The sequence below is a fragment of the Osmerus eperlanus genome, chromosome 4, assembly GCF_963692335.1.
Source record: "Osmerus eperlanus chromosome 4, fOsmEpe2.1, whole genome shotgun sequence".
Classification (NCBI taxonomy): Eukaryota; Metazoa; Chordata; class Actinopteri; order Osmeriformes; family Osmeridae; genus Osmerus; species Osmerus eperlanus.
This window is the reverse complement of record NC_085021.1, coordinates 15,690,005-15,713,647: the sequence shown is the minus strand read 5'-3', so window position 1 is coordinate 15,713,647 and position 23,643 is coordinate 15,690,005. Positions and strand designations below refer to the sequence as shown.

Sequence of the window (23,643 nt, the reverse complement as noted above, 5' to 3'; positions counted from 1 at the left end):
AAAAGTTATTTCCTGTTCGGTGACCAGTATGTAAAGGTGTATTAAAAAATATCTCTAGCATGCGTTTTAAGGTTGTCATCATTACTCTGGTGTCTATTTTTGATGTATAGAATATTTCAGGTGTTTGTAAATCAAACCTCTTTCTTGTTCTCCAATAGGCTTTATTGGGAAGATCACACTCCAGATCCCCTTCTACCGACCCCACAGTGACCCCTGGGTCATCTCAATGTCCCAGCTCAATCTGATCATCGGCCCTGCACTCCCCCAGGAGTACGATGAAGAGAAGGAGCGGGAGGAGGAGAGGGAGCGCAAGAAACTATTGCTAAAAGCCCTAGAAGACAAATGGAAGGTAAGAGAAAGGGTTTTATTTATTTTGAAAGGATGATGGAATGGAATCCTGATTATTTGATAGCATGCATGCTGATTTCCTGCCTGATGTCTCTCGCAGAGTGAGTGTGAGCAAAGAGGAGAGTCGTACTGGTACTCAGTCACTGCCTCTGTGGTCACCAGGATAGTAGAAAACATTGAGGTAAACAGTCAGATGTCTTAGGATCACAACATAATTTAAAAACAATTATGGTTGGCTACCCTGTTGCGTATATAGAATCACATATTTTGCCTGTGTTTGTTTTGTTGTTGTTGTTTTAGCTGAAGATACAAGGTGTCCACTTACGATTTGAGGACAACTTCTCTAATCCAGAAAAGCCCTTTTGCTTTGGTGTTTGTATTAACAATGTGTCTGCTCAAAACTCATCCAAAGAACCGGTAAGTTACCAAGCCTAAGACATTGCCAACAGCTGAGATATTGGGCTCTGAAGCTAATGTTGAATCAATGTCAATATATTTTGGTTCCTAGACTCAGAAACTGTTACGTCAAAAGCAGCTGGAGATTGAAGAATTCAGTGTCTACTGGGACACCGAGTCTAGCATGTTGGGAGCCCTCCCTACTAGTGAAATTCAGGTAACAGATAACAACACTGTTTAGTTTGATTGATTAAAATAATTCCCATGTTATAACCAAATGCTTTGGTCTTCTTTTCTCATGACAAATAACAGTTGTTTTTATCCTTGTGGGACTTTCTAGGAGGCCATGACTAAATGCATGCAGAGCCGGGAGCACCAGTATATCTTTGAGCCTGTGTGTGCCTCAGTGCTGCTGCGGAGGAATGCCTCCAAGGAGCCTCTGAGGTCTCGCCACACGCCTCGCATCGAGGGCCAGGTCCAGCTAGAGCCTCTGTCCCTACGTCTTTCACAGGTAATACTCTAGTCTCTCCGTAAGCCCGTCTTCTTTTGACCCTGGCCTCATACCTGTCACACGTATTAGTACCTTTCCACTGCCTTTAAGCAGTCCAAGGAGCGGTCCAGCAGTCCAACTCATCCAGATATTGGTAATTTGTTTGGGTACTTTCAGGTCCAGTATCAGCAGATCATGGCCTTCCTCAAAGAGCTGGACCGCAGGGAGAGGGAGATGCTTTTTCGCAAGTGGAGACCCAAAGTTCCAGTCTCCGGAAAGTAGGTTTGATCTCTTTGTATTATATCTTTGCATAAGTCCACTATGCTTACTTGACTATATGGTTTTTGTATTTGTTTCTCTATGCCGGTGTATGTGCATTCAGGTTCGTGTTTTTTGCATTTGTGTGTGTGTGCTGTGTTTAGCTGCAGACAGTGGTGGACATTTGCAATCCATGCCAACCTGAGTGAGATCAGGGAGCTCAGGCGGAGGAGGAACTGGGACTTTGCCCTGCAGCGTGCGCGGGATGCACAAGTCTACACCAACCTCTACTTCCAGAGACTAAAGGGGGCGCCCCTTGACCCACATGAAGAGGTTAAAACCACTCATATTTATATTTCTCAAACCTTTCAGAATTCTACACATAAACAGTATAAGGCATACAATTAACATGGGTTGAATATTGAAATGTTTGGGTCGTTTCCTTTTTATCCAGTGTGAGTTGGATAGAGTGGAAGAGGAGCAGACTTTGGAGGAGTTGCAGAGTCTAAGAGGAGTAGTTCATGACTGCTTCCGCAAGCAGGAGGAGATCGCAGAGGCAAGCTAAGATTATTACACTGATAGAGCTTAACTGGAATTAACTGAACTGTCATCAAGGTCTTGGCGCCCCCATGGAGAGAAATGCCCTGCTTTTTTCAGAATATATCTAATACTTGACTGGTTTAAGGCTTTGGTTACCGGTACAAATTATGGTTCTATGTAATTACGATTTAGCATTTTCAAATTGATCTGATATACTCCTTCTTATCGCATCGCAGAATGTACGAGAACCCATCTCTGACCCCCCACCCTGCTCTCCCACTGGCTCAGTTCCTAAGAGTGGGAGCTCAGGGATGATCCAGTACCTGCAGTCATGGTTCCCTGGTTGGGGAGGTTGGTACGGAGACACGCAGGGCCCAGAGAGGGGCTCTGATGAGCTTTTACCAGGCCCCGCCACATGGGACATCCTTGGTGGGTACTGTGATCCAGAAGACTATATTTCTATTCAAGAATAGAATAAATGTATCAAACCTAACCATACCTTACTACACACTGCATAATAATAATAATAATAATGCACACAATAACAGCATGTCCTTCTATTACCCTAACCAGCAGATACAGAGGACCTATTTGATCCCCTTGAAGACTCCCAGACACTGAACACCTTCACCAGGAGGGACCACCTGTTTGCCCGGCTGGAGTTCCTGCTGGAGAAAGGTTCAGTCACACTGTTCCACCAGGACAGGAGGGCAGGCACGCTCCAGGAGAGTGGAGTCATCCAGCTGGAGTTCTCTGGTAGGCCTGCTCTGTGGTAATTTGGACAGAAATTAAATAGGCAGTGTTGACTGGCAAAACATCCTCTGTGATGCAATACACAATAGTGTGGAAATTAATTGAGCTTTGGGTTCTTTTTTGTTCTGCTTAGGCCATTCACACAGCTTTTTTATTTGCCATGCTTGTTCTGAATTGGAGTGTATTGATTCTTTCTCAGGGGTCAAAGTGGGAGTGGAATCTCTGCCTCGCTCAGAGACCTCTCTGTTCTCTGTTAAGCTGGGTGGGCTGTTCCTGAGAGACCTCACCACCCAGGGCTCTATCTTTCCTGTGCTAGTTTCCCCCAAACCGGTGAGTAACAACAGATCTGCCAAGGCTCACACAGTTGGAGCCAGTGAATAAAGCAGTTCAGTGGACATACTGTGTTACAGATGAATCAAAGATGAATGTAAAGATTTGTCATGCTGTAGCTAAATGTGCAAAAGCTAATATGGTTTAACCCCTCTTACAGAACAGAGTTGCCATAAATCAACCTTTTGGGCAGCCCTACAGTGCAGATACAAACAGCTCAGGTATAGAATATACTGTAGCAGTTTATGTAAATATATGAATAGCCCTGAGTTGAGCTCCAATCAATGTAATTGTAATTTGTGTTGCATTTTAGGCCCTGAATCATCAGCACCTCCTGTGTTTGAAATGATCTATGAGCGCAACCCTGCGAGAAGTTCTTTTGAGAGGAGACTGGATGTGAAAACCAGCCCACTCAACATAATCTATAACCCCCAAGCCATCAAGAAAGTGACTGATTTCTTCTACAAAGGAAGGGTCCATACTTCAGGTAAGATGCATCTAAAGCATTGCAACAGCACAGTGTATTGCCATCATGCATTCATATCATAAACTGGAAGCTGGTGACTGGTGTTATGTATTGTCGGGCAATGTACATGTCTGATCCTTTGGAGCAGAGCAGCTTAAGGAGAATTTAAATAGAATATAAAGAACATTTTATAACATGTCATGTTCATCCTGTGTGTTCTTCAGGCTTTGGGTACCAGTCTGAGCTGGAGCTGAAGGTAGCAGAAGCGGCCAGGAGGCAGTACAACAAGCTGAAAATGCAGACCAAGGCAGAGATCAGACAAACTATCGACCAGCTGCTGGTTGGAGAGTTCATTGTAAGATTGAATTAAATGGGAATACTCACAGAATCATTTGATTGATCTACTTTTAACTAATATCAGAAACATACAAAAAATGTCTTTAGTGCTAAATGCTAGTGCTAAAAGTATTTCATGTGTCACGATAGGAGAATAGTAAGCGCTGGACCATGAAGCTGGACATCTGTGCACCCCAAGTTATATTTCCTGATGACTTTCAATCCGAGGACCCCATGCTAGTTGTGGTTGATCTGGGCCGCATTCTTCTCACTAACTCTCAAGGTAAATTAGCTTATCATCCTCAAGGCTTGTCTGAGATAGTTTTTCTTTTTTGCATTTGCTGAAAGGTATAAACCTGTTCCCTGTTCTGCTTTCTAAAGAGGACACAAAAGCCAAGTCCAAGATCTCTCAGCCAGAGGGAGAGGAGCTGAGTGACGAAGAGTACCAGACTCCACTGGCCACACCTCCAGAGTCTCCAGCCCCTGAATTTGAGACCATGTCCAAAGACCACACTAAGAGCCATGAACTCCCCAGCTTTAAGTCCCCTGAGGGCGCTCAGGCCTTCTGCAGAAACCTGTATGAAAAGTATTCCCTATCTTTCAAAGACTTGCAGATCATGGTAGGTCGATACAAAGACAACTGGAAGCACCTCCAGGAGAGTGAAGTTGGGCCCACTCATGTGGTAGAGAAGTTCAATGTGCTGTTGCAGCTGGAGCAGAGGCTGCGTTACACCTCGGATCCCCAGCTCCCCGGGGCTGTCCTCTCAGGCACTCTACCAGACCTGAAGGTACACATCAACCTGGAGAAGATGACTGCACTCAGGAGCTGCCTAGCCCGGCTTAGCACTCCTGCAGATGGAGAGGAAATCGAGGGAAAAGGCCAGAGTGTCAAATCCCCAGACCCCTTGACACTGCGCCATGAGAAGATCTTTCAAAGAGAAGACAGCCAGTGGAAACTCCAGGGCTCAGCTAAAAACCTGACCCAGAGTGTTATGACCCTGGAGCAGCACACACGAGAAGTCCTGGTGGAGTCTCGGCTCCTCCTGGCCGAGTTCAACATTAATTACATGCAGCTGGGCGTGGAGAGCAACGGACGCTACATCTCAGTCCTTAAGGTCTTTGGCACCAATGCCCACTTTGTGAAGCGGCCTTATGATGCTGAGGTTTCTCTAACTGTTCATGGACTCTTGCTGGTGGACACGTTACAGACCTATGGCTCTGACTTTGACCTCTTGGTGGCCTCTCACAAACACCTCAGCTTTGATGTGCCCACAGGCAGCCTCCGTCAAAGCCAACCTTCCTCCCCCACCTCGCCTCAGGGAAGATCCCCTGAGCACCCATCCTTTCATCGTGGCTCATCCTCTGGGATGCTCTTTGACAAAATCTCTCCCTTCAGCTCCTTCCTCAGGGACCAGGAAGCCCTAATCAGGCTGGAGTACCAGTTTGTCAGTTCTGACTGCCCTTCCATGAACTTGGACAGCTCGCTCCAAGTAACCACCCTGCAGGTCAACAACCTGGACATCATCCTCAACCCAGAAACCATGGTGGAGCTATTGAAGTTCTTACAGCAGTCTTTCCCAAAGGAGGAATCTACCTGGACTCCATCAACTCAGCAGCCCTCTCCATTACCTTCAGGTGAGGACCAGGATGAGACCTTCCAGTCCACCTACGATCAGAACAAAGAGCTAACGGTGGAGATCCATCGGCTCAACCTACTACTCCTTCGTACCGTGGCCACAGGGACTGTCCTTGGCAGGGAAAAGAAAGGTATAAAGATAGCTACTGCCAGCATTAATGGCACCAAGGTCAATGTGTCCATGGGCAGCCGTCTGGATGTTAATGGTTCGCTAGGGTCCATGCAGCTGGTTGACCTTACTCAGGAAGGAGGGAGGAGTCAGTTTGTGGTCAGCATTGGGAATGTAGAGGAAGATTCTTCAGTTGGAGGGGTAGCCTTCTTTGCAGGTGCTGGAAGTTCCCCTTCGGAGGCCTTGAACTTTCGCCTCATGGAGAAGTCTCAAGGAGAGTGCTCTTTACAGCTTCAGATGGCATCCTTACACTACAACCATTCTGCCAAGTTCCTGAAAGAGCTCAGTCTGTCTGCCAATGAGGTGGAGGACAACTTCAGATCTATGCTGAAAACAGCTGCTACTAAAGTGTCCACAGTGCTGGCCACCAAGACTGCAGAATACAGTGGGATGGTTTCTCTTTTTGAGACGCCCTCCAGGAGATCTCGGACTCAGAGCCAAAGTGGACCTAACTGGACCTATCCCTTTGAGGATGAGGAGGATCTCACTATACAGGAGGAAGAACCCACTTTAGACTCATTCATGGTGAAACTGACCCTGAACGTCAGCATTGACTCACCTGTCGTATCCATCCCTCGTAAACCTGGTCACCCCGAACTTCTGGTTGGTCATTTAGGAAGTATAACCATACAGAACTTTGTGACTGGGCAGGAGTCTCAAGGTGAGAGGTTACAGGTGTTGGTAAAGGATATTCGACTCTACTCACTCAATACAAGTCACCTTGTTTTACGAAAGCCAACCAGAAATGACAGCAGTGCTGGCTCCAGCATGTCCCCTTCCCATAATAGCAATGCTAATCAGGAGGAGCCACAGTTTACCCGCCATGACTTCTTTGAATCTCTAAGCCGTGGAAAAGGTGAGAGTTAATTATTTGATGAATGAGTTGACTGCAGGATGAGTGACCACTTTTGTGTCCAGGTACATAGTTTGTAATAATTTAAGTCATTACTTGTTTCCATTTTCTCACACAGCCTTTCATATTCTGAAAGACACAACTATTCAGTTTACCTTGGAGAAAGTCTCTATCGATGAGGAAGATACCCAGTTCCCCTTTTTAACTACGGAGGAACCTTATCAAAGTACAGGACTACTCAGAGTTGAAGGCAAATTTGTTAACCCAGTTCAGGTATGACAATACTATATCAATGTTTTTCTGTGATTGATAATGATGTCCATTGTAACCAATTGACCCTTTCAATGTGAGTAGAATGGTATCACTTGATGATACAGTATTTTACTTTGTTTTACACAGGTGTTCCTGGCCAAGCCTGTGTACGAGCAGGTGTTACAGACCTTGGACAACCTCTCTCTCATTGAAGAACATCGAGTGACTCCCAGTCAGCCTCCCACCCCGCCACCCCCCACCCCTTCCTCCACCAAACCCCACCGCTTTCCAGACCCCCAGGGAGGACTCTTTGCCCGGGACCCACCCCACATTAGCCTCTCCTATTCCTCCTTGTCAAACTCGCTCTCAGCTCCCAAGCCCTTGCAGGCCCACAGCCCCCCATTCCAGCCACCTTCCTTCACTCAGGTGCACGCCACCTTTCGGGTGGCAGAACTTCAGGTGCAGCTCAGTGCTGACCTCACCCAGGGCTCTCAGGGACTTGTCAGCTTACGCTTCCAAGACCTGGAAGGTGACTTCACTAAGGATCACCCCCATTCCCTGTCTGTCCAGCTGACATTGCGCTCCCTGCAGATGGAGGACCTCCTGGAACAGAACCCAGAGTCCAAGTACAAACATCTGATGATATCCCGTGGTGCCCCAAAGCCCTCCACATTTAGCCCTAAGGAGTATCTGTCTCAGAGCTGCCCCTCTTCCTCCAATGCCTTGTACCCAGAAATGCCCCGCTCCCTGCCTGCTCACATGGAGGAGGCTCAGAATGTCTTCCAGCTCTACCAGAGGCATCCCAGTACCCCGTCTGCCAGCAGCCGCAAGAGCAAGAAAGACCCTGCCTGCCCCAGCACTCCTCCACCATCCCCCACAAGACAAAGCCCTTCCCCACAACCCACCCCAGACTTTGATGACTCACTGGTGCACATCAATGTGCTACTGGTGGACAGACGGCATCCAGAGTTCAAGACCCGCTATGGCAGCATTGGGCGAAGTGTGGATGTTGACTTTAACTGCCTAGACGTGCTGATCACGCTGCAGACCTGGGTGGTCATTCTGGACTTCTTTGGCATCGGCTCCACTGCCAACAACCACGCGGTCAAGGTGCCCACCATGTCCCCCCAGCCCATGCCAGGGCATCCTCTGTACCAACCTGGACCACATGACTTGGGAGACATGTACCCAGACATTGTGGAAGAGGAGGTGGAGGTGGTCAATACCAAACTCGATCTAAAGGTACTTCAGTAGTAATATCCTGCTTCTTCGGAATTTTGGGGTTTTATTTTGTATAATTGTGAATTCAAAATGGTGATTGAGCTGACCCCAGTGTCTGTCATTAAAAATCATTGAATGTTCTAACTCTGTTTCACTCTTAGGTACATTCCCTGTCTCTTGTTCTAAACAAGAAGACCAACGAACTTGCTAAAGCGAGTGTGTCCAAACTATCAGCTCACCTAGAAATGCTTGGTTAGTATCCAAAATGTTGTGTGTCTCAATATTTGCAGGAACAACAGAGGTTTGGTGAAGCCAAAAAACGTGTTTGTAATGTCAAACCAATGTCCTGTATTTTAGAGGGTGACCTGGGGTTGCAGGGGAGTCTGGGTAGCTTGTCTCTGAGTGACCTGACCCCACATGGTGACCTCTACAGGGAGCGCTTCACCACAAGAGGTGGAGAGGCTCTCGTTTTTAACATCCACAAGTATGTTACCCCGGGACCACATCAATTACTCGTATCTTTAATACATAATATTTCAGATGGGCCTGTATTTCTACCAGTCTGTTGACGCTACTGTTGTCTGTCTAGGTATGGACAGCCTGATCCCGACCTGGAGAGGGAATGTGACATCAAGGTGTCCTTACAGATGGCCTCTGTCCAGTATGTCCACACACAGCGCTTCCAGGCAGAGGTGGTGGCCTTTATCCAGCACTTCACCCAGCTGCAGGACGTCCTTGGCAGGCAGAGGGCGGCAATGGAGGGCCAGGCTGTAGGTTTGGCCCTTGGGTCATCTATTCTTCTTGTCTAGCTCTAGTGGTGGTTTTAATATTAATACTGTAACCATGCTATCTCCAACATTCAATCTTACAAAGCTTCTGAACAAAACAAGTGTCACACAAAATGGGATAGATTTAACAGTGACCTTTGCCAGTCAACACTGTGTTATATACATAATATACGTTTAAAAAATAAAAATAAAATTCTATATTTAAGTATTAAATAATTTGTTGGGGCTTTGTCCCTCTAATATGTTCTGTGCTGGGCCAGTTGGTTCCATGGGTGGCCTGGCTAGGAAACTGTCACCTTTAATCTCCCTCACACTGACTTAAGGCTTGGTGACCATCTTTATTGTGTTGTGGCTGGACACTGAAGCCCATTTCTGGGCGACCTGCCACTTAAATCCCAGCCCCATACAGGTCACTGACTAGGCGGATATCACGTTCACAACTTCAATTTGCTCTTAGTTCCAATTTCCCTTGTTGGTAATACCAACATAATTCTTTAAGAGTCCAAGCACTACAAAAATATGATTTACATGCATGTCTCCTGTCCTTTTTAACCTTTATTCAAACCATGTCAGCCTTTTCAATCTTTCTCTAGCCTTCAGGAGCAGCAGCAAAGATCAGTCTGTAGCCTAACTTCATTAGAGAGGGCTAAAAATAGACAACCCCCTCATTTCCTCGTCTGTCCACCCATATCGTCCAACCTCACCCCCTCTGCCTCCAATGTGCGCCTGCCTCACAGGTCCGTGAGCGGCCCCAGAGAGCGTCCCGTGTGCTGCTGGACATCGAGGCGGGCGCCCCTGTGCTTCTAATCCCTGAGAGCTCCCGCTCACCACGCCTCATCGTGGCCAACCTGGGCCAGCTGCGCGTGCGCAACTCCTTCCTGCCTGCAGGCACCCATGGTACCTTCTCACTCAGAGACAAGGTAGAGAAACTTACCATGGCACATGCTTTTTTCCCATCTCTGGTGAGTTCTGCTTGCATGAAGCGCAACTTTGTTTTCGTTAGAATCCCACTGCCCTGACATGACCTAACATGGTTCTATTTATGAAGCATTTTATATCAAGGAAGAATGATAACAGCATCTCTGCTTCAGTTGAGTTATTTTTATATATTATATGTCAAAGATGAAGTGCTTCATGAATATACAAGGTGTCCAGAGATTTAACTTGAGCATGAGTTGGTTATGCAAGCAGATCCATAACTAAGAAATGTGTAATCTTTGTTTGAAGTTTTGTCTGTGACAGTTTTTGCTAGACACATTAGGATGGTAATATGTTATTTATATAAAATTGATTGTTGTATTGTGTTTGTCAAGAATTTGATATTGCATGCAAATGCTTACAAGGATCCCTCCCATTACAAGGTACTCTGGCATGTATTTGATGTGAAGCTTGGTTTGGTGTGTTTATTGGATTATTTCTTGATGAACTGCAAACCCTCAATCTCCAGGCCTATATTGTTCTTCCATGCCTACTGTTTCCCTGAGCACCTGCTGAATGGCCCTACATTTTACATTTGACATCTTAGTAAAGGCTGTCCAAAGTAATTGTCAGTCAGTGATGGGGGAAACACTTCCTATATTGCTGTGATTTGTATGCTTTGTTAATACATTAAAGAAAAAATAATACAAGGAGGTTAATTGTAGAGAATTTTACTGTTTTGTGAACTTTTTTTTTTTTTTACGTCATCAAACATATCACTAACGATTTAACATTTGTGACTGAAGGACCGTGTGAGCAGCGCCCAGCCACAGAGCTCAGCAGCCAAGAGCAGTGAGGAGGAGCCTGCTGAGAAGACTAAAGCCCCCGGCCCCTCCGCCTCCTCCGGCCCCTCCGCCTCCTCCACCACATCCTCAGGGTTCACCCTGGACCGGCCCCAGCCCCCTGCTGCTGGGAGGATCCCTGAGGAGGACACGTCCCTCTACCTGGGTGAGTTTGTTACAGTGAACACTTAATCAGTGCCATCTCCACACCAGGCAGTTCAAATGACTGCAACCACCGCCTGTGCTGTCAAGAACCCTATATATCATGTTATATAACCTGATTGTTTTATATAAAAAAACAATTATATAGATATAGGGTTGAATAGATCCTAATATTCTTCCTGTGTGTAAATGCAGTGGAGGACCATGTGTGCCTGCTGGACTGTATAGCCCTGGACCTGCAGGAGATGGACATCTTTGCTGCGGAGCGTCTGCCCTGCCAGCCGTGGGACAGTGCTGGGAAGCAGCCGGACTCTGACCTGGTCTTCCCATCTTACTCTGTGCGGCGCACCGGAGACAACCTACTCAAGGAGCGCTGCCGCCTGAAGCTCAAGGTGGAGCGCAACCTAGACAAGTAAGGCTAGGTCTGCATGTACCTCTCACTTCTGGAATAACTGGACCCAACTGGAGATGGGCATCTGTGTCAAGCAGAAACCGGGCGTGCTGGAATAACTGGATCAACCTGGTTGAATTTCATTGTCGTTATGCACATTTGTCTGAAGGTACCTGAGGGGTGATCTTCACACGTAACACATTCTTTATCCTAAATATTTTCTACGTGCCACCAGGGAGCTAAGTCACGCCGTGCCAGACATGTCCATTCACGGCAGCCTGTCGTCCGTCCACTGCTCCCTGGACCTGGAGCGCTACCAGCTGATCAGAGGGCTCCTGGATAACAACCTGGGGGAACCTGTAGAGGAGTTCCTCCGCCCATACAACCTGCAGGACCCCAGCAGCTATGTGAGAACACAGCCAGTCACGCACAAGCAGCCATCCCCTCATCCGCAAAACACTGTCACATTTAAATGGTACATTAATAACAAGTGGCTGCCTTCCACTCAGGGTAGAGCGATATTGAATTGAAAGATATTGAATTCTGAATTATGATTCTATTCTAAAAAGAGTAGTTCTGAAAGAGCTTTTTTTTTGCTTGGTTGCAGACGGTGTTGAGTGGTGATGTGTACACCAGCCTGTCTCTCCTTGTTGACATGATGAATGTCAGTCTGGAGCTGTTCGACAAGCCGAACGCTAGCGCCCAGAAATGCTCACTAGCCAGGTGGGTTTTCGGCCTCTTATTTCGTGTTTGTGTTGTCGCCTGAAGACACATGCAAATGATACTATTGAGGCAGGGCTTCTCAGGCATTTTCCGTCTCCCCTTTGAAACGAATTCCTCCCTCCCTCAAAAGGTTTGACTTCATGAAATCCAAGCTGCTGTTTGAGAGTTTCTCAAACGGGTCCAAGTCTGTCAACCTGGTGTCTCACTCCCTGTTGGCATACGACACTCGCTACACTGGAGCTAACACGGGCGCGGGCACCAGGACCAAGCACAATGTCTTTGACTGCATCCTCCAGCCTTCAAAGACAGGCACCAACCGGGCATCACTGCAGCTTGAGCTGCATTACAGGTACATGTCAGTTCACTTCAGTGAAATGGAATGTTGGTAACTATGGGTGGGTTTTTCATCAGACACTTATACTGAATCCTTTTCCCCCTGTTCCTACATCAGATCCACACGGGACTCCTCCTGTTTCACCGTGGTGCTCAACAACTTGAGGGTCTTCCTCATTTTTGATTGGCTCCAGCTGGTACGTGACTTCCTGCGGATGCCCGCGGAGGATGGGGCAGGCGCCCCGCCCCGCCAGCGCTGGCCCAGCGGCAACAGCGACCCCGGTACCGCCGGGGCAGTCATGCCCAAGACGGTGAAGAGTGGGGTGGTTACCAAGAGGTCCACAGTGACGGTCACCCAGGACCGCTACCTAGAGGTCAAGGTCAACGTGACAGGTGAGAGAAGACATACTGGACCGGACTAGATACACTACATTCAAACTCATTGATACAACCAGAACACCATGAATGCTTGGATGTGAACTGAAATCTGTCTAAACGTTATCTTCCCCTCAGGCACAGAGTTTGTGGTGGTAGAGGACTCGTCTTGTCTGGACACCAGTGCCATCATTCTGAAGGGCACCACCGTTCTCACGTATAAGCCTCGTCTTCTGGACCGCCCCTTCTCTGGCAGCCTGGCCGGCATCGAGGTGACCACTTCAGTAATGTTCATGTGCAGTCAAATGTTTTTTTTTTCGAGTTTAAAGCTGTTTCTAACGTGACCTTCAATTCTCTCTCCTCCCACCCCAGGTGTTCTCCTGTTGTTTGGGCAGCGAGCAGGAGACAGCCCTGTCCATCATCGACCCTGTCAACATCCAGGTGGAGCTGTGTGGAAGCCCCACCTACCAGAGCAGCTCCGGCCTGCTGGACGCCTTCAACATGGAGGACTTCCCCCCTCTGCTGGAGGTGGGCTCTCAAACTGCTGACATTCCGAGATAGAAACAATTCTTATGGCCGAATCCCAACCTGTCTGTTTATATCCTCACAGATCCAGTTCCCTGCTCTGGACATCCGTCTGTCTTACAATGACGTCCAGCTCTTCCTGGCTATCGCCAAATCCATCCCTACCTCGGGCGCTCCCGAGCCCAGCGATGCTGCAGACGGTGCCTATGCAGGCACCTCAGTGGCCAGCCTGGAGCCCACCAGCAGCCTGAAGGACAGCTTCAGACACAAGACTGAGGCTCTGCTAGGTGGGCACTTCAGTTTGGGGATTTTGCATGTCGATGCGATTAATCTAAATCGTTTGAAGTCTTGATCTTAAAATATTTGATTGGACAAATGTAACCAGAGGAACGGGCGTTTTCCTCTGTCTTTAGAGGGCCAGCTGACACGGTTGCAGGATCTAGGCTTCAGGAAGGATGACTGCAAGAGAGCCCTTGTCCACTGCAAAGGTAAGGCAAACCTTAATGGCGTCTAATGCCAGTACAGGTGCCACTCCATAACGTACCGCCAAAAAGATTGAATGAAACCTTGCGGCACCATCAGGCCAGCTGGACCAGGCTGCCACCTGGCTGCTGGAGAATGCAGAGACCATGGCGGGTCACCCCAGGGCCAGGACAGACTCAGACTCTGCCAGCCACTCTTCCACCCCTCTCTCTGGGGTCGAGGTCAAAGCAGAGAGCGTGTGTATCTGCTTCATCGACGACTGTCTGGACTGTGACATCCCTCTGGCTGAGGTGACCTTCTCACGTGAGTCTTGTGATCCTTTTTTTGTTGTTGAACTAGCCAGTCCTTAAATCTTGTCATTTTTTGAGAGGTCAAAGGTTATGCGTCCTCTTTTTTCTGCCACGGCAGGGTTGTATGTGCTTCAGCGGATCGGCTCCACCCAGGAGGGCAACGCCAGCTTCACTCTGTCCGGAGACTACTACAACAGAGAACTCTCTGGTGAGGCAGGCCTCACGTCGCTGTGATGAAGCACGGGCCTTGTTAAAGCTGTGGGACAGTAATATTGGTGTTGTCATGTCAGGTTGGGAGCCCTTCATCGAGCCGTGGCCCTGCTTCATCAACTGGCAGCAGCAGGCCGCTGGCCGCCTTCACCCGCCACGCCTCAAGATGGCCGTCCGAGCCAAGCAGAGGCTGGACATCAACATCACCTCCGTCCTCTTGGGTACGTAGTCAGAGTCCTGCTCTAATCTGGCAGGGTTCACTAGGAATTTATGTCTGTTTGATTAGCTTCATCCGCTGCCTAAATCCACTCATTACCCCACTAATCCCTTTTGATACTGCATAGATCATACTAGGCTGTTGGTTTAATTGTCTACATATTTCCCCCTGCTGCCACTGTCTCCTGGCTCTACAGAGCAGTACAGCACCACCAAGAGTTCCTGGTTGGCAGACTACTGTAAGGAGGAAGAGCAGGCTCCGCAGAGCTCTGCAGCCCTGCCTTGGATGGGCTCCTCAGTCGACCCCCCCTGCTTCGCACAAAGTGAGTCACAACTACACACCCACACACACACACACATTCCTGAAGTAGCTAATAATACTGCATTAGCATGGAATGTGCACAATTGTGTTTTAGATTCCAAGATTTAGTAATACTGAACTTGCTTGAACTACAAACACTTTGTCAGCTGTGTTGTAAAAAAAAAAACAACCTCAACTAATATCTTGCTTTTGATAACCGGGTCCTAAGCCTCACAGAGGTCATGGTCACATGACTCCAGATCCCTAACCCTCTTGTCTGAGCCCTGCATGTCTTTCCCCTGTTATAACTGTCTCTTTCTGCTGTCAGGTGTCCCTCTTTCCCACCTTAGAACTAGGAGCACTGCCAGCTTGACCTGCCTTGAGCAGCAGATCCACACCAGAGGTACAGTTCTGTTCACAGCTCAGAGACTCAGAGACTCAGAGACTCAGAGACTCAGAGACTCAGAGACTCAGTGACTCAGAGACTCAGACACTCAGAGACTCAGAGACTCAGAGACTCGGAGACAGGCCAGCAAGCTGCCCTTCCTGACCAGCTAGACCAGTCATCCTGTTGTTTGGTGTTAGTTGCTACAATTCAGTTAAACCTCCTGTGCGATATCAATGCAGTGCCGGGTATGCTGCCCTGATGCTGGCTGCATGAGAACACACAAACACACACAGTAGAAGTGCTGCCTTGCAGGTTTGATTGAATTAGGGCTGTAGTCTTGGGAGGTCAGATTATAAGGTTACCCTTAGTGATAAGACTCCTTTTTTTATCTTTCTCTCTGTTTCTCTCATGCCCTTTCCTTTATTTCCAGTTTGTGTGATGGGTCTTTTGTTTACTCATGCCTGAATGACCTTTGAAAGAGCATGGCCTGTTTCTTCATCATTCGTGTTGTCATTGCATGAACTCTTACCTTGTAAGGAAATGCATTGTGGGAACGGTGTTGCACACATTTGACCATGTCACCAACTTGGTGAAAGGTTGTCTACATCAATGTACCTGCTGAGTAAGACATCGTTACGACAGCATTTGTGTGCATTTGTTATCATGTGTAATATGACATTATTTCTTGAGTAATTCATGTTCTGTTTTTAGGACTTCATTGATACTTGTGTTTAATCTGTTGCTGTTTTACAGTTTGGGACATTGCATTTGACATATAATAAATGTACCTTATTCATTTAAGATGGCCATCATGTGCTTGTCTATTTTATATACATATATGGATATAGACGGTATCAATATATGACTATATAATAATAGTAATCATATTACTATTTTTCTGCAACAAAAAAAAAGAAGATTAATTAAAAGAGATTCTTGTCATTAGTTTGAGTCATTGGGGGTTAATAAAAGACATGTTGTTGACTGTCCATGCTTCTGCCTCGTCCAGCGGACGTGAAGCTGTCCAAGCGCAGGCAGCCCTTCGTGCCCTACGCCCTGCGGAACCTCACAGGATGTACCATGTGGTTCGCCACGCTCACCACCACCCCCACCAGGTAACATCATCCTCACCTTACTGAAAACACATTTTTTGGAGTATATCGTGTCCTAGTTCATGAGCTGAGGAGTGTGGTGTTATTGCTCTCCCCCTGGATCACCTGTGTGTCATCTCCTCCCTGACACAGGGTGGCGCTGTCTCACAGTGGCAGTGCAGACTCCATCTCAGACGTGCACGGGCCAGGAACAGACGACACCCACAACGTCAGCCAGTGGCGAGAGGTGCTGCCAGGGGAGGAGATCCCCTTTGAGTTTGAGGCCCGCGAAAAACTCAGGCACAGGTACAGCATGGGCCAGCAGGTGTTCATGTGTCGACACAGGGGTGTGTGTCTGTGTGTCTAAGCCACTTCTGCCTCTGCAGACACACTCATGAGCTGAAGCTGCATCAGTTGCTGGTGCGTGTTGGTGGCTGGGAGCAGGTCAAACCCGTGTCTGTGGATAAAGTTGGAGTGTTCTTCCGCTATGCAGCGCCAGATCGCAACAATCCCTCTAACACTGTAAGTTTGACACACGAGTGTGCTTGGCTCACAACTCATTTCTCAAGAACAGATGTGTTGCTCGTGATGATTGGATGATGTTGGAAGATAGTTTTTATAGCATCGAAGTACTATAATAATGCTGTATTTACACTGTTCTCATTGGCTAGGTTGGAAGCCCTATCAGCAGGACCAACATCATACACCCACATGTCTATGTAAGTCATCTGAACAGTTGGTGCCACTGACAACATTCCTTTCGGTTGCTGCATGTGTGTAAATCCCCTCCCTTTTGTAGTTCTCTGCCCTGCCGCCTGTCAGAGTGGTGTTCTCCATCACCATGGAGGGCAGCGCCAGGAAAGTGATCACTGTCCGCTCTGCCCTCATGGTCAAGAACCGCCTGGAGGTGCCCATGGAGGTCCGTCTGGACAGCCCCTCCGCCCCAGACAGTGAGTTTGTCACTGAAACTCTACATTACATACTTCAGAGATTGTTCGTTTATCGGAAGAAAGTGACAAAGCCAAACCTGTCTTCCATCTCCAGAACCGGTAGTGCTGCCCCCCATCCTTCCAGGCGAGGCCCTGGCAGTGCCCCTGCACCTGACCTCCTGGAGGCTGCAGGCCCGGCCCAAAGGCCTGGGCCTCTTCTTCTGTAAGGTGCCCATCCACTGGACCAGTGTGGAGAGGCCCGGGGAAATCAACAGCAGCAAGAGAGAGTGCCATTCCGCAGACTTTGAGGACCACCTCAAACGCAGCTTCAGGTAAACACGAGCAGCGAATTGCCATGTTTTTGGGGTCCAGTACAGGAAGGGACCAGAGGTGTGTCTCAGTAATGTTCATCTGTTTACAAATACACCGTTAATTTCCGCCCTCTCCCCGTATCTGGCTGGTCCCAGGTTTTGTGTGGTGATCAAGAAAGAGAACTACCCGGACCAGCAGCCTGCTAAGACCGTGTCAGGCAGTGCCAAGCAGATCTACCGCCAGCCTGGCCACACCATCTACCTGCTGCCCACCTTGGTACTGGCCAACCTGATGCCCTGCGACCTCAACTACTACATCAAGGGCACGTCCATCAAGGGCTCTCTGAAACCTGGCAAGGAGGCCGTGCTGCATGCTGCAGACACCTCCCAGAACATGGAGCTAGGTCAGAACCAGCCTCCTCTGTAACTCGCTTCTGGAGGATACAGTAATGGGGCCCTGATGAATGATGTTTTGAAGTTTTCACCTAGACGGTGTCATTGCTGTCCTTTCAGGAGTGTTGCTGGAGAACTTTCCGGTGTGTAAGGAGCTTCTGATTCCTCCCGGCACGCAGAACTACGTGGTGCGGATGCGGCTGTACGACGCCAACAAGCGTCTGCTGTGCCTCACCATTCGCATCATCCTACGGGCACAGGGCGCTCTCAAGATCCTCATCTCCTCCCCCTACTGGCTCATCAACAAGACCGGTAAACTCATCCTCACCCGACATCAGTGTAGGGTCAACAGTTCAGTTTTAACACGTAAAATTATTGATTCGTTTAGTTTATCCATTCATTAATTAGGAGTTCTCTCATGAAAAAGACAAATCCCAATGTGTTTGCCCCCTCAGGCTTGCCGTTGATATTCCGCCAGGACAACGGGAAAACAGATGCCGCTGGCCAGTTTGAGGAGCATGAGTTGGCACGGAGCCTCAGCCCACTTCTGTTCTGTTACACTGACAAGGAGCAGCCGGCCATGTAAGACAACGGCTCATGTGGTGGTTCCAACTCTCGACCTATCCCTTACTCTCTTTAGTATGTCAAGCTTTCAGTTAGACTGAGTGGATTACATATTCATTGAGGCCTTCTAGTACTTCCAGATCTCAAGCATTTAGCTTTTCATTGCCCATTGCTCCATCAGTATATTCTTCTCTGCCTCGCCCTCCAGGTGCACGATGCGGATTGGTAAGGGCATCCATCCAGACGGGGTTCCTGGTTGGTGTCAGGGCTTTTCTCTGGACGGAGGTAGTGGAGTCAGAGCGGTGAAGGTCATCCAGCATGGGAACAGGCCAGGACTCATCTACAACATAGGTATGATGCTTTAGTGGAACTATACTACTGAAATGAAACTGAACTGCAGAGATAAAAGATAGTTAAAAACTCTAGCATCACATACTTTCATTTGTAGCTACTGTTTCTGTACACCACAGGCATCAACGTCCGCAAAGGGAAGGGCCGCTACAGAGACACCCACATCGTGACCTTTGCCCCCCGTTACCTGTTGGACAACCGCTCTACGCACAAACTGGCCTTCTCACAGAGAGAGTTTGCAAGGGGAAAGGTGAGACCAGAGGCATTACAGAGTATGACACGATTTAGTCTTAAATTGGCTCTTGGTTTGTAACTCCTGCTGGACCCTTGTGCCTGCCAGGGCACAGCCAACCCTGAGGGCTACATCTCCACCCTGCCGGGCTCCAGCGTGGTCTTCCACTGGCCCAGGAACGACTACGACCAGCTGCTGTGCGTCCGCCTCATGGACACGCCCGACTGCACCTGGTCTGGAGGGTTCGAGGTCAACAAGCCCAAGTCCTTCCATGTCAACATGAGGTAAGCCTAGAATGTGGATCAACTTAAGAAGATCACTCTTCCACACCGAAAGATATTGTCAGTTCTTAAAGATGCTCGGTCTACCAGCTGAAGTGCCTCTGTGTCTTTTCCTCCTGACAGGGACACACTGGGGAACTGTTTCTTCCTGCGGGCTGAAATCACACTGAAAGGCGCCACCTATCAGATCTCCTTCAGCGACACCGACCAACTTCCTCCCCCGTTCAGGATCGACAACATATCAGAGGTAGAAATACACTGCCTCCAAGGATCAATCCATCCTGCTGTCCATTTATGACCCAAAAATGTGGAAAGAACTGACTTCACGTGTGGATACTGTATTAAACATGACTGGTTCTTTGGCAGGTGCCCATCCAGTTCTGGCAGCATGGGGTGGTTGACATCCGTCTGCACACCGAGGTGAAGGCAGGTTCCATGTTGGACTTTGCCTGTGATGAGCCCACTCTGCCCCCCTACCTCACCCTCATTGTTAAGGGGGCAGGCTCCTCGGAGGTCACTGCCGATATGAACTTCTTCCGGGAGTACAACAAGCTCTACTACGAGAACTTCATCTACATCGCTGCTACACACACCTTCTCCCAGTACGCTTTTCCTGAACATGCTCCTCTCTTGGCCCTGACTCATTTAGCAGTATTCTGGTGCTCCGCTGAGATGTTTGGCTGAGTGTGATGTGCTGTTCTCCTGCAGAGACGCTGGGAAGAGGCCTGTGGGGAAGAAGCGCCTGGTGAGCTGTGCTGAGCTGGTGCTGGATGTGGAGCCCAAGACCCAGCGAGTCATCCTCAAGAAAAAGGTCTAACTGCTCTCTAAAATGTGCCTGGAAGTCTCCCACTGTACAAGTTATCCACTAGAAACACACAGTCGAAACCAGTTCCTTACAACGTTCTCCTTGCCAATGTTCCCGTTCTCTGCCTTAGGAGCCAGGGAAGCGGTCCCAGTTGTGGAGGATGACCGGCACAGGGATGCTGTGCCACGAAGGCTCCTCCCCTCCCCAGAGCAAGCCTGCCCAGCCCCGCCCCCTGGACTCGTCCCTGGTGCTGGACATTGCTGGACTGGCAGCCGTCACTGACAACAGGTCAGTTTGCCCGCCTCTTGACTTCACCCCGAAACAGAGCAGTAATTGTACGTATATAATAATCCACACTGTGTAAATGCTTCATGTTTTGACTCTGCTTGTCCCTCCAGCTTTGAGCCGTTGATGCTGAGGAGGCCAGACCCACGTCGCAGCACCACCCAGACATGGCACTTCAGCTCCAGCATGCTGACCTGTGGCCTCCCCCGGCTGGTGGTTCAGGTGAAGATCTTCCAGTGCCCACTCTTAACATACCCCTCTGATAATCTCATTTGCTTCTCATTTCCTCAATTTGGCGTTGTCTAAGGAAGATTTACTGCTGACTCTGATGGCATGTCTTGGCTCGATTATTGATTGCCTCTAACTGCTTTCCCATGTTTGTTCTGATACCTTCTTCAAGGCTAAGGGTGGTGTGGAGGGACTATTTGATGGGGCGGAGGTGGTCCTGGGGCCAGATTCAGCTCAGAACCAGGTCCTGATGGAGCCAGGTCCTGAGCAGCAGTTCATCAACCAGAAGATGAGACCAGGTTCTGGGGTCCTCTCTGTCCAGGTGCTGCCTGACGGACCCACACGAGTTCTGCAGGTTAGAGACTCCTCCTGCCACTGCACATCCAAACACCGTTTAGATTTCAGCTGGTGTAATATGCTTCATGCATTATAATCTACTCAATTTGATTTGAGGAGACTTGGGATTGGAGGTGACTAAATAATGCATGCTTATTTGAATACTAAATGACCTAGTTTGAGTCTGCTGACTGGGTGTGTGGTGCTGTGTCTAGATCAGTGACTTTAACCAGAGGCGGATGAACCGAACCTCCCCAAGCACTGAGGAAGACCAGAATAAAGACCCCGTTCAGAAGAAGGACCCTGAGCAGGAGCTAGAGGTTCAGCTCCTAGTCACATCAGAACACAACATGTATAACAGAACCGTGTGTGTTGGTGTACTGAGCCGTCTCCGTCTGGCCTCCAGGTGTTGGTGAACCTGGAGGAGGGCGTGGGTCTGTCCCTGGTCAACAAGCTGCCGGAGGAGCTGGTGTTCACCACTCTGTCGGGCATCGACATCCACTTCACCCGCACGGCCACCAACGAGGTCCTGGAGCTCAGCGTTCAGAACATCCAGGTGATGACCCACAAGGCTTTTATCATCGTCCATCAAGCCCTTCATAAACCCTCCTCAGCATCAAGTTAGCTTTCCACACACCGTTGTGAAAGTGGGTCCTCTCCCTCTCCCAGGTGGATAACCAGCTCCTGGGCACCACTCAGCCGGTGATGCTGTGTGTGAGCCCTGGCTCCAGTGAGAGCAGCATTGTTGATACTGGCTCCGCCCTGCAGATCAACTCAGTCAAGGTTCCTAGCAATCTCATGCTAACCGACCTCTTCAAGGTGAGGCCCTCTTGCAAATTCCATTCTTAAACCGATGGGCAAGTTAAAGTAAACGTGGTGGCGTACGAAACGAGAGGATTTGCTGTCACACTTCCTGCATTACGGTTGAGAGGAAGACGTGAGACTGAGGTAACGCCCTGGTATTTCCACAGCACCTGATGGTCACTGCCCGCCGCTTCACCGTCATCATCGAGGAGAAACTCCTGCTCAAACTGCTGAGCTTCTTCGGTTATGGACACACAGAAGCAGGTGGGTGGATGCCTGTTCCTTCCCCAGGCAGCTTCACGCATGGTTGATTTTGGAGAGGTTTCACCAAAGTGTTGTTTGTTGGCTCAGAGCTTGAGAAGCTGGACGAGAACCTGTATGAGCGGGTCAGCGAGGAGGCGGGAGCTCCTAAGCGATACTACTTTGAGAACCTGAAGATCAGCCTTCCTCAGGTCAAGCTGAGCGTGTTCACCTCACACAAGCTCCCCCCAGACCTCAAGGTAACATACCGCTGTCATAAATGGATATTAGGTACTAAAACTGAACCAGGCAGTAGGCTCTGTTGGTTTTATGTCATTGCAATGCTATAGATACTGAGATGCATAAAAACTTGTTGGACAATAACAAGGAATAGTGTTGAAAGCAACAATCATTTTTTTGTATTACTCCTTCTCTACTCATGGGGGTGCTATATACCTTTTGTCTTATATCTAGTGTGTCAGAAATGCTCAAACTGAAACGTGGATTGATTTAGCTTTTGAAGTAACAAATTGATTAGTCAGTCAGTGACAGAGAGCCAATGGAATTCTCATTATGCTTCACACTCAGGCTCTCAAAAGCACCCTGGGAATTCCACTCATCCGCTTTGAGGACGCCGTCATCAACATGTATCCCTTCACACGCGTGCACCCCTACGAGACCCAGGAAATCATCCTCAATGACATCCTCAAGCACTTCCGGGAGGTGAGGGGCCCACCCTTACATCTACCTGCTGTCTGAATGGCGGCCTCACCTAACCCCCTCCTTCCTGTGTGTAGGAGCTGATCAGCCAGGCGGCTCAGATCCTGGGCTCCGTGGACTTCCTCGGTAACCCCATGGGGCTCCTTAACGACGTCAGCGAGGGCGTGTCTGAGCTCATCAAGTATGGCAACGTGGGCGGTCTCATCCGCAACGTCACCCACGGCGTGTCCAACTCTGCAGCTAAGGTACGGTCATGGACATGCCTTCCTTTCTCTGAGGTTGACCCGCAGCTTGTTGACCATGTGTTTCTTATTCCCCCTTCTTTTCAATCGTGGGTTAGACCCCCTTGTTGGCCTTTAGTTTGATTTTCACTATTATACAAACAACTGTAAATTAGGCTTGCAATTTTATTTTGGTATTTTTTCACGAGGAATTCACACAATTTCAGTTGCAAATGTCACCGCTCTGTAGTCTTACTAAGTTGACAACTATGTATTGGTTTTAAGAGTAAGTAGTGTTGGCAATATTGTTATTTTGTACTTGTTTCCCTGTTCATCAGTCTATAGCCCAGCCCAGCCCAACCCAGTCCTCTTCTCTCTCTCTCCGGGCCCCATAGCCAGCTCCCAGCATGCTGCTGGAGAAATCCCCCAGACGCCATGACTCCCCGCCTTTTTGTAACAGCCAGATTATTGTCAGGGCTCTCTCCTTTTCTAACTCTCTCCTCTTGTTTCTTTCCTTCCCTCTCTCTGTGGCTTGTCCTCCCTCTCTCACACTTTCCCTCTCTCATGTCTCACATTGTTTCTCTCTCTTAAAGGGTCTCCCTCTTTCTTACTCTCTCGCCCTTTTTCTCTCTCCCCCTCTTCCCTCTCACTCCCCCCCCCCTCTCTCTCTCTCTCTAAGTCCCCGGTCTCTTTGTCCTCTTTTGCTGCACACAATTTACTCGCATTTGTGCTGTGGCATTGATGTCATGAGTGTGAGACAGCCAGTCGACCGGGTCACACAGCCCCAGCCCTAGCTCTTGACCGGCCAATTGCCCCCACACCCACCACTCACCCGGGCCAGGTTTCAGCTGCAAGGCCC

At 48.8% G+C, this 23,643-nt stretch overlaps 1 protein-coding gene across 4 annotated transcripts in view; it reads left to right on the top strand.

The window, feature by feature from the left end:
• Nucleotides 1-23,643, top strand: part of vps13d (vacuolar protein sorting 13 homolog D) — a 32,581-nt gene that overhangs the window by 1,689 nt on the left and 7,249 nt on the right. Inside the window, exons 4-65 of one of the 4 annotated variants that reach the window (XM_062459467.1) lie at nt 159-349; nt 449-529; nt 649-765; nt 857-961; nt 1,085-1,255; nt 1,412-1,512; nt 1,657-1,825; nt 1,947-2,048; nt 2,269-2,461; nt 2,609-2,788; nt 2,985-3,115; nt 3,276-3,336; nt 3,429-3,602; nt 3,806-3,936; nt 4,068-4,200; nt 4,299-6,578; nt 6,694-6,848; nt 6,975-8,069; nt 8,210-8,300; nt 8,406-8,532; nt 8,638-8,818; nt 9,574-9,756; nt 10,561-10,762; nt 10,954-11,170; nt 11,385-11,556; nt 11,757-11,872; nt 12,003-12,221; nt 12,324-12,598; nt 12,719-12,852; nt 12,953-13,108; nt 13,191-13,392; nt 13,519-13,593; nt 13,688-13,891; nt 13,997-14,086; nt 14,169-14,309; nt 14,502-14,627; nt 14,934-15,008; nt 16,003-16,108; nt 16,238-16,390; nt 16,471-16,606; nt 16,756-16,803; nt 16,884-17,034; nt 17,129-17,345; nt 17,481-17,728; nt 17,838-18,029; nt 18,173-18,299; nt 18,490-18,632; nt 18,752-18,882; nt 18,973-19,148; nt 19,269-19,392; nt 19,512-19,747; nt 19,854-19,956; nt 20,081-20,238; nt 20,349-20,457; nt 20,636-20,818; nt 21,015-21,119; nt 21,206-21,355; nt 21,469-21,618; nt 21,771-21,867; nt 21,955-22,103; nt 22,432-22,566; nt 22,641-22,808. In XM_062459467.1, the coding sequence (XP_062315451.1) occupies nt 159-349; nt 449-529; nt 649-765; nt 857-961; nt 1,085-1,255; nt 1,412-1,512; nt 1,657-1,825; nt 1,947-2,048; nt 2,269-2,461; nt 2,609-2,788; nt 2,985-3,115; nt 3,276-3,336; nt 3,429-3,602; nt 3,806-3,936; nt 4,068-4,200; nt 4,299-6,578; nt 6,694-6,848; nt 6,975-8,069; nt 8,210-8,300; nt 8,406-8,532; nt 8,638-8,818; nt 9,574-9,756; nt 10,561-10,762; nt 10,954-11,170; nt 11,385-11,556; nt 11,757-11,872; nt 12,003-12,221; nt 12,324-12,598; nt 12,719-12,852; nt 12,953-13,108; nt 13,191-13,392; nt 13,519-13,593; nt 13,688-13,891; nt 13,997-14,086; nt 14,169-14,309; nt 14,502-14,627; nt 14,934-15,008; nt 16,003-16,108; nt 16,238-16,390; nt 16,471-16,606; nt 16,756-16,803; nt 16,884-17,034; nt 17,129-17,345; nt 17,481-17,728; nt 17,838-18,029; nt 18,173-18,299; nt 18,490-18,632; nt 18,752-18,882; nt 18,973-19,148; nt 19,269-19,392; nt 19,512-19,747; nt 19,854-19,956; nt 20,081-20,238; nt 20,349-20,457; nt 20,636-20,818; nt 21,015-21,119; nt 21,206-21,355; nt 21,469-21,618; nt 21,771-21,867; nt 21,955-22,103; nt 22,432-22,566; nt 22,641-22,808 (12,251 nt within the window). Of the gene's footprint in view, nt 1-158; nt 350-448; nt 530-648; nt 766-856; nt 962-1,084; nt 1,256-1,411; nt 1,513-1,656; nt 1,826-1,946; nt 2,049-2,268; nt 2,462-2,605; nt 2,789-2,984; nt 3,116-3,275; nt 3,337-3,428; nt 3,603-3,805; nt 3,937-4,067; nt 4,201-4,298; nt 6,579-6,693; nt 6,849-6,974; nt 8,070-8,209; nt 8,301-8,405; nt 8,533-8,637; nt 8,819-9,573; nt 9,757-10,560; nt 10,763-10,953; nt 11,171-11,384; nt 11,557-11,756; nt 11,873-12,002; nt 12,222-12,323; nt 12,599-12,718; nt 12,853-12,952; nt 13,109-13,190; nt 13,393-13,518; nt 13,594-13,687; nt 13,892-13,996; nt 14,087-14,168; nt 14,310-14,501; nt 14,628-14,933; nt 15,009-16,002; nt 16,109-16,237; nt 16,391-16,470; nt 16,607-16,755; nt 16,804-16,883; nt 17,035-17,128; nt 17,346-17,480; nt 17,729-17,837; nt 18,030-18,172; nt 18,300-18,489; nt 18,633-18,751; nt 18,883-18,972; nt 19,149-19,268; nt 19,393-19,511; nt 19,748-19,853; nt 19,957-20,080; nt 20,239-20,348; nt 20,458-20,635; nt 20,819-21,014; nt 21,120-21,205; nt 21,356-21,468; nt 21,619-21,770; nt 21,868-21,954; nt 22,104-22,431; nt 22,567-22,640; nt 22,809-23,643 lie in introns of all 4 variants that reach the window. The other 3 variants (XM_062459466.1, XM_062459469.1, XM_062459468.1) reach the window with 3 other exon arrangements.